Consider the following 9,455-nt stretch of genomic DNA (forward strand, 5'->3'; position numbering starts at 1 on the left):
GGGACGGACGGACGGGACGCGCGGCCCATCCCATCCCTAGCCTTCCGGAAACGCGCTACGCTGCTGGTCCTCTAGGGTTTCCCCCCTACTCATCCTTTGCCAAAAACGGCAGCCCGCGGAGCCCCCCTTGCGCCCACTGGCTCCTCTCCTGCACCCATCATCTCTCGCTTTAATCCCTACCAGGCCAGCCAGCTGCCTGCCTGCCTGCTCCTCCCCACCCCCTTATCTTCCTCCCCTCCTCTCCCTTCTTGCTACGAGTAGTACGCTTGGTGGTGGTGGTGGTGGTGGTGGTGTGTATGGTTGCTGCAGCATAGCCAGGGACGGGGAAGGTGGAGGAAGCAGCGGAGTCAGCCATGGGGAGGGGGAGGGTGGAGCTGAAGCGGATCGAGAACAAGATCAACCGCCAGGTCACCTTCGCCAAGCGCAGGAACGGCCTGCTCAAGAAGGCCTACGAGCTCTCCGTGCTGTGCGACGCCGAGGTCGCGCTCATCGTCTTCTCCAACCGCGGCAAGCTCTACGAGTTCTGCAGCACCCAGAGGTATACACACGCGCTTGTCCGTTCGCTCAAATCCTGCGCGCGCAAGTCATCTCGCCAGATCTGCCCATGAAATGGCGTCCCCTTGCGCGTCACGTCACCAAGCTCCGTCGAGCTACGTCGCTGAGGTGCCGCGAGGGACGGCTGTTTCGCGTGGATCTGTGCAATTGAGCGTCCCGAGGTTAGGGGGGCACTTACGATCCGCCGGATTGGCGTCGGCTTTCCAGGGACTACCGAGCCGGGATCCGGCCAGTACCGTGGGTTTAGGGTTTCCTCCCTGGTCATTTTGGTGCACCGTACTTTCCCGGATTCCCGGTCGAGACTCCCTGATCTAACTCTGTAGTGAACTTTGCGGGCATCCAGTGGGGTGGTTTCCTTAACAGTTTTGCTAAAGCACATCTAGATGTGCCATAAGTATTGCTCATCTAAGTCCTATATCATTGATTTTACATCAAGATTCGTGTGGATATTTTTCTTTTCTTTTTTCTTTTTCTCTTTGTGCTTGACTCACTCACTTAGATATGCAATAACTAGGGTACATCTAGATGTGCCCTAGACACACTCTTTCCTTAATTACAAACCATTTCTTCCATGGTAACCCCGAAACGAAGGTTCCGACCTTGGATGAGAAACAAAATGAAGTTGCAAACAGAAGACTAGAATGTTTGTGAACCGATGTACATGGTAACTAGCAACCATTGCTATACTATATATACATCTCATAGTTATTAGCAAATAATGTTCTACGGAGGTTTGTAGCTATATGCTGTACTTGTGAAACTCCATGCAAAGCTGAAGTCATAGTGTCTTTGGTGGCAGTGTATCATCATCTAAGGGATGATGACATTTTTGACTGTTGGTCTAGCTTTCCGAGAGGGTAGAACTAATTGATGGATGCATGAAAGATGGTTGATTCTAACTTTGGACACGCCCACATGCATACCTACTAGCTAATATCATGTAGAATACAACCTATAATATTGCAAACTTACAAGTATTCCCAAGGTACACATTGTCTTAAACATTATACCATGGTTAGCATATTTTTTTATATGTACATGTTAGTAGAACTGTATTATTACGATTTTGTCAGTGCTTTGTTCATGATATACTATTTTTCTCCTTAGCAGTGTAAACAATTTGTGAAGTCACAAAGTTTGACTTCATGTTTTCTGAATTGACTTGTGTGCACCACGTCTTAGGCAGTACTAATTAACTTACATTCCAGAAATATAAGTTGTTGTTACGTGTATTTTTTTGTTAATTGAGGTTTTTTTAGATAAAAAATGTTAAATTTCAATCAATTCCCTTGAGCGCATCCATTCACTCAGATGTCAAGTGAGCATTCATGGGAGCGTATGACATTTTAGCGCACACATAAAACTAGCACATATATTTTGTGTGGTTTGCACTGAAAAGCTGGACTGAAAAATACTCATCACTTAGTGTGAAGATTCCTGGTACGCAAGGATCTGGGAGTCAGGAACAACCTTGGAATGTGTGCAACGGCGTACACCCTATATTCTTCTGTATTTTGTTTCTAATGTGTTATTGCTCTCGGTACTCCCTATCGTGTACCCCTTCCTTTTAGTACATAATAATGTTATTTTCAAGTCAGCATCTCAACAAGTGTATCTCATGTCGCCACTGCAGCACTGTGCATATTTTGATTTGAGACAGAGATTCTTTAACTTAAATTTCCTGACTTTAGAGCGGCTGACATATGGATCCCACAAAAAGCTTGCCCACATGGCAGCAACCCAAGATTAGGTTGGGTAGAATTTTACGAGAACACGGGTCATTAGTTACGGACTGATACTCCTAAGATAGTTTTATGACCAACAAAAAAATAGAGTTACTTAATTCATGTTAGAAAGATGTCTAGTTTGGGCATCATTTCTCACAATCAGTTCTTAGTGAGTAGCTGTTCACTGCCTTCATTACCACTTGTTTTTCTGCGGGTAGCCTTCATTATCACTTGTACTGCTTAAGTAAGCATCTCATCAGACGTATCCTGTGGCGTCACGGTGGATATTTTGATTCGTGGGCTGGTACTGTGGTAAGAACATTTTAGAGGCCCAACTGAACTGCGAAGTAGAGTACTAGCCACTGTGACACTTAGAATCATAACCTCTACACTTGGCAAACGTGCCTTTTCTTATCCTCACCATCTGTTCTAGCTCTGTCATAAATAATCTAATATTAATATTCACATGTAGAATTGTTATGCAGTTTTGGTGTCTGGCTATATATATATATCTAGTAACCTATGATTGAAATATAACTTTTATTTGCCATTGAACTTGTTGTAGCATGACGAAGACACTCGACAAGTATCAAAAATGCAGTTATGCAGGACCTGAAACTACTGTGCAGAACCGAGAAAATGAGGTAGAACCTGTTGCCCATGAGCCAGCAAGAAGATTTTTTTAGTTAATTACATTTGCTGTTAAAATCTCCTTACGTTTTACTTTCAGCGCGTATATTACCAGCTGTTCCTTCATATCAATGAGAGTATTCTAGGTTTGGTATTAATCATATGCATATCACATGGAAAGTACCTGCAATCGCAAAAAGGTCTCCAGAATATTCAAAGCATGTAAATATACCAAAACACTTCCTATTATGACCCCATGATTCTCAAACATATAAATACACAAATTCATATATTAAACATGGTTTACGTAATATATAGCCCATTAACTCAAACTTGGACTATCTTCATCTTTAAATGACTGTTAGTGTGCTGATTTCTGCCCTGTGCTCTTTCATGCAAGAAATTACACATGACTTGATACGAAGGAGTCACAAGTAATCTTTTTGTTATTACAAAGTACGCACTATTTAGTTATTTTTAGGCGAAAATGAATCACATGTGATGTCAGTTAATTCTTTACATAATTCTATCCGTATTTTTGTAATTTTATGATGCATAATGTGTTAGTTCCCAGATCAAAACGTGAAGTAGCTAGCTTAGGAAAATAAGGACAGAGACAATGGTTTTGGTGCTGCCCAAATTCGCCAAGGAGTTCATCGACTAGCAGAAGGCTACCTTTGTACTTTGGTACATCGTGCATCTCGGCGTAAAGTATTTCGTCGGGCTGAGCCAGCTTGGGGCAGGAACCAAAACAGTCAGTGTCGCTTTGCTTCGTCGTCGGTCGTATCACCGTCGCCGGAAAGTACACGGCGTCGGGTCTGGGCCAACAATCGTACATACATTATCAACTTGGACACGTATCAATATTGGGAGGCTGTGTTCGTGTTTAATTCCAACAATCACCCCCTAAACACGACGTCATCATGTCACAGCTCCGACGCCGATCCTTCTTCGCATCTTCAAGAACTTCTCTCGATCCAAAGCCTTGCTTAGCATGTCCGCCATCTGATCATCGGTGCAACCGTAGTTGACCTTCATCTTACCTTCTTCTACGCAGTCCTTTATGTAGTGATACACCGTATCAATGTGCTTGCTCCTATCCTGCCGCACTGGATCCTCACATAGAAAACTTTCAGACTTGCTATCAACATTGAGCACCACTTGTTCCGGATCTCGACCCGTGAGATCACCGTGTAGCTTCCTTAGCCACACGCCTTGACGCATCGCAGTGGCCGCTGCAATATACTCTATTGCATCAACTACGGGTCCTTTACTTTTCTTGCTCAGCGCTAGACAAGGTTCCATTAGAGCGTCAACTGGATTGCAATCTCTCATGACAGGGCTTTCAAGTACCTTCCTTGTGTATGCCTCCTGGCATAGTGTGACCCCCTCCGTCTTTTGATGTACCTCTATCCCGGGGTAGTAGCTCAAAAGACCTAGATCATCCATCTTGAAAAGCTCTTTCATCTGTAGCTTGAACTTTGCAATCACTTCTTCATCTGCTCCAGTAATTAATAGGTCGTCGACGTAGATGCCAACTAGTAGACGATCCCTCCCTTCACCTCGCTTGTACATTGCATGCTCTAGTGGGGCTTTCTCAAATCCAAGAGAAATCAATGTCCGATCAAGTTTGTTGTTCCACTCCCGAGGTCCTTGGCATAGCCCATACAAGATTTTGTGTGACTTCAGTACCTTGTGCTCTTCTCCCTCTTTGATGAAATCCGATGGTTGATTCACATACACATCTCCTTCTATCTCGCCATTCAAAAACGCGGAGTTTACATCCATGTGATGTACTTTCCATGATTTCTGAGCCGCGAGAGCGATGAGTAATCTCACCGACTCCATCTTTGCAATGGGAACGAACACTTCTTCGAAGTCCACACCTTCCTCTTGCACATACTCTTTGGCTACAAACCTCGCTTTGTGCTTCATGCACCCTTCAACATCTTTCTTGACCTTGAATTCCCACTTGAGCTCCATAGCCTTTTCATCGTTGGGAAGATCCATAAGCTCCCATGAATTATTGTCATGGATCGACCCCAACTCTTCTTTCATAGTATGACGCCAACACTTCTCCGTATTTGCGTCCTCAAATTTCACCGGTTCCTCGGCGCTTGCTAGACACCGTCGCCCACTCCCTTTCACTTTTGCCGGGTCAATCGTCCGAAGAGTCTTCTTCGAATATGGGTGTAACACCGGTTGTAGCAGTACAGGTGTAGGTGGCGTTGTCCTCGTCTCTTGTGCCTTCGGAGACAACATTATTTGCATGGCTCCTTGTACCTTCAGGAGTAACTCCTCACCATTTGCTTCGCACATTGCTTTTGGCAAAGCTAGATCCCGGGTACGGATGTTACCTTGCCGTTCCCATCTTCTTGCATTATAGTGGCCAAGCATGGCAAAACTGTACGTACATGCGCTGGTAATGAACCTTGCATATCTCCTGGATCACTTGCAACGTCACTAGTTGTAGATGGCCCTAGCTCACCACGTGAGCCACCAAGCCCTCCTGCTAGACTTGTTTGTAGCCCACCATGCGAGCCTTGTCTTGTGGCTAGGCCACCACACGTAGCTGCCTTGGAGGCTCCTTGTGCAGCACTCGCTGCTGGGTGCGAGGCGCCCTTACTCCGCACAAGGGATCCAGCTTTGGTGCCTGCGGCCGGTGCTTTCAGCCTACTCAGCGAGACACCATGTCCAGTGTTATTTTTGTGGCCACCTATGAACCTCTGAACGGCACAAAGATTACTTCTCCATGGTCGAGCACACGCAGCTATCGCTGCATCTACTCCAGCAAAGTTGGCACTTATGCCCATAGCATCGACATAAGCTTTGGAACCACCCCCCGCATCTCTAGCATAGATACGAGTTTCCGAACCATGAAGATGATGGCAAACTTTTTCTTCCGCAAGCTCGACAATTTCTTTAGTCAAGGCTTGAGAGTCTGGATCCTCGTCGTCCACCAGTTTACACATCAACATCATGTCTCCATCATCTCCTTGCTGGGTCATGAGCGCCTTCTACTTCGGTGCTTCCTCGCAGTCAGCCTTGAAGTGGCCGAGGAAGCCACAATTATAACACCTCACTTTCCTGATGTCAAACTTCCTCCTCGGTGGTGGTACAGCCTCATCGTCTGAGTCGTCATCCGAGTCGGCAAAGTTCTTTCTCACCGAACGCTGCTTCCCGTTCTTGCTGCTGCTCGTGGATCCGTCTTGCTTTTCCTTTGACAAAGCGACCCACTACGCCCTTGTGAGCATCACAAGCTCGTCGTTCCTCCCGTCCCCAAGATTGCACCGCATCCGCTCATCGTGGGCCTTGTACCGTCCGACAAGATCGTCGATGGAGAGAGTCTCGAGACCGACGCACTGCTCGATCGCCGTGACAATTTGCAGGTACCGGGGAGGGGCTGCGCGCAAGAACCGCCGGACAAGCGAGGTCTCCGTGAGGTTTTCTCCAAGCGCGTGGATCCGATTGACGAGAGTAGCCACCCGTGAAGCGAACGCATCCACGGACTCATTGTCGCCCATGACCAAAGTCTCGTAGTTCCTTAGGAGAGTTTGGAGATTGGCTTGCTTGATGCGGGTGTGTCCCTCGAACATGAGCTTCAGCATATCCCACACCTCCTTCGCCGTTGCTTTGGCGATGAGGTGCTGGAGGACATCCATCGGCATCACCGAGTAAATCGCCGACGCCGCCTGCCGATCCTTCCGGTGCTCGGCTCCCTCCTTCTTGAACGCGTCGCCTCCTGGGTCGACCGCGTCCCATAGCTCGTTGGCGCGGAGACCACACTCCATGAGGGCCTTCCACACCCCGAAGTTCTCGCGATCAAATCGTGGGTACGACGAACTCGCCGGAGCAGCAAATACTTTAGCCGCACCGGAGTACTCTGCCAGTTGCTTGTTCTTATCGTCATCCGCCATGATCCTCCGTTACTTTACGCCAAGATGCACGATGTACCAAAGTGCAAAGGTAGCCTTCTGCTAGTCGATGAACTCCTGATCGATAGCTACGGCAAGCAACACCAGAAATACGTGAGCGTACACTACGGCCAGCCGGCAGGAACCAAAACAGTCAGTGTCGCTTTGCTTCATCGTTGGTCGTATCACCGTCGCCGGAAAGTACACGGTGTCGGGTCTGGGCCAACATAATGTTCAATAAAATGTTGTTCTTATCGTTCTTAGTGAAGTAAAGTTGTGCTATGTTATTTCCTTTCAGCAACTGAAAAACAGCCGCAATGAGTACCTGAAACTAAAGGCACGGGTTGATAATTTACAGCGAACACAAAGGTACGCTGTGTTTTCAATGAGCTATTTTAACACTTACTTTTATATTGTTTCTTTATCACTTATTATCTTGAAGTTAAAAATAACTGAAATCAGCAGCAACTACAAATGTGAAATGTGTTTCTCTTTTGCAACATATCACTATCAGAAACTATATCTTTAGTGATGATCGAAATTTAAGTGCAGTAACTAATCATTGTTTTGGTTGCTTGAATGATTGTCAGATTGAGCATCAAACTGCAATTAACATTCTTTCAAAATGGAATACAATAGAAACCTTAAGAAGTACTACCTCCGTCTCAAAAACGTCTTATATTTTGAGAGAGGTAATAGTAACTTTTGTAGAGTTTGGTGGCTCTTTACCAAACTGTTGGTGCTTGCAAATGTGACATTGAAAGGTCACAAAAGTAAAAGTACGCATACTCAACTTAATATGGATCATTACCAGTGATCGTATCCATTCCACCAAATCCAAGTTTACCTCTTAGTATCGTTTCTTTTCAGCGTAGTCGAAAGGTGAAATACTTATTTTATCTGCGCATAATGAACCACTTCTTTTTGCATCTTATCCAGGAATTTGCTTGGTGAAGATCTTGATTCATTAGGCATAAAAGAGCTCGAGAGCCTTGAGAAGCAACTCGATTCATCCTTGAAGCACATTCGAACAACAAGGGTACTGATTACTTAATTTTTAGCAAGTGATTTTTCCAGCTAATAAGTGTGGATTTTTCCTTTTGAAGTAGATATAACTCTGCATATGAAAAATCTTTACGTTACTTTCTTAATGACTTTATGCGTACAATTATGAGGTTGCTTGGTGCGTCCTAACAAGTTTTCCCCCCTTGTTATAGACACAACATATGGTTGACCAATTGACAGAACTCCAGAGAAGGGTACGCTCTCTCAGAAATTCAACAGTATTAAGACCTGGCTATTTAATTAGTGAATGACCTCCCATAATTTATTAAACATGCAGGAACAAATGTTTTCAGAGGCGAATAAATGTCTTCGAATAAAAGTAGGTACTTCTACGATTGCAAGTCTAATTATTTCATATATGTATTCTTGTAGCAACATTCCATAATCCGTATGTATTTCATCTCAAAGGAGATCAAAATGAAACAGTTACTTTCTTACTCATCCTAACCCTAATTGTTCTTAGAGAACAACGAGCAAAAAAAGAAATCCATGACTGGTACTCTTAAAAATGAACAGGTTAGGTAATGTCTGATTTTGTTTTGAGAGATGCAGTTGGAGGAGAGCAACCAGGTTCATGGGCAGCAGCTCTGGGAGCACAACAACAATGTACTGGGCTATGAACGTCAGCCGGAAGTGCAGCCGCCGATGCACGGCGGCAATGGATTTTTCCACCCCCTTGATGCTGCTGGTGAACCCACACTTCACATAGGGTATTACTCTCATTCTACGTTTGAAGTTTGATATAAATTTAACCTGTCGAGATAGCAGCCGTAATTTGTAGGAGTATAATTGTTTTGCGGCAGAGTACTTTCTGTAGGGCGAAAACAATAAATTTCCATTATTTTCTTATAAAAGACTGTTGCAAACTTAGGAGGTGCATTCCCTCCATATATTTAGCCATTCAACTGATTGTTAATCCTCTCTTTCCGTAGGTACCCTCCTGAGTCCATGAGTAACTCATGCATGACAACTTTCATGCCCCCGTGGTTGCCTTGATTGAAGACGGCGAAGAAAGTGCGAAGAATAAGTATATACGTGGCACCCGGCCGGCCGCATATATGCATGTATACTACTTCGAGTGATGGATTATTCCAGTCAAGATCCTCAATTATTTTGCGTGCAACTTTTGTGTGATGAAAACTTCAGAACCCTGTATTTGATGCTCAACATTATTGTGTTACTGCATGTAAAAGATCATACATTGTATTACTAGAGTGGCTATGCGTGATGATATTTTCCCCTTACCTCTATTGGAATTATTGGCATAATTTGTAGAAAAATTCTGGAAGCCCCTATTCGTGCATGAAGTTTAGTCCGACCCCACTAAGAGATATGAATGGGCTGCCATGTGAGCTCTACACGTGAATGACGAGTCAGGGGTGTCGTCGCAGGGAGGGAGTGTGTCCCTTGACATCCGCGTGGACCCATGGGCCTCCCAACTCTCCATCCCAGTACACTTTGTCAACCCCAAACTTCTTCTCTGTCACTGTCTTTGCCATGAGCTGATGCCCTCCTCCTCCTTGACTTCGTTGACACCCGCAACCACATGCTTATGCCGTCAGTA

General features: G+C 45.1%; 1 protein-coding gene across 1 annotated transcript; it reads left to right on the plus strand.

Moving 5' to 3' along the window:
* The first annotated feature begins 202 nt into the window (after positions 1-202).
* LOC109780701 (MADS-box transcription factor 7) lies at positions 203-9,135 on the plus strand. The gene is made up of 8 exons (XM_020339283.4): positions 203-538; positions 2,848-2,926; positions 7,125-7,195; positions 7,766-7,865; positions 8,044-8,085; positions 8,169-8,210; positions 8,444-8,601; positions 8,824-9,135. The coding sequence occupies exons 1-8, from the start codon at positions 354-356 to the stop codon at positions 8,885-8,887; spliced, it is 741 nt and encodes a 246-aa protein (XP_020194872.1). The 5' UTR covers positions 203-353; the 3' UTR covers positions 8,888-9,135.
* The last annotated feature ends 320 nt before the right edge of the window (positions 9,136-9,455 follow it).

This window comes from Aegilops tauschii, chromosome 7 (genome assembly GCF_002575655.3).
Source record: "Aegilops tauschii subsp. strangulata cultivar AL8/78 chromosome 7, Aet v6.0, whole genome shotgun sequence".
NCBI lineage: Eukaryota > Viridiplantae > Streptophyta > Magnoliopsida > Poales > Poaceae > Aegilops > Aegilops tauschii.

Excerpts from the sequence above, each read along its gene's own strand:
- LOC109780701 (XM_020339283.4), top strand. The coding sequence starts at position 354 with ATGGGGAGGGGGAGGGTGGAGCTGAAGCGGATCGAGAACAAGATCAAC. Across the intron at positions 8,086-8,168 it reads TGACAGAACTCCAGAGAAGG|GAACAAATGTTTTCAGAGGC; the intron begins GTACGCTCTCTC and ends TTAAACATGCAG. Across the intron at positions 8,211-8,443 it reads ATAAATGTCTTCGAATAAAA|TTGGAGGAGAGCAACCAGGT; the intron begins GTAGGTACTTCT and ends TGAGAGATGCAG.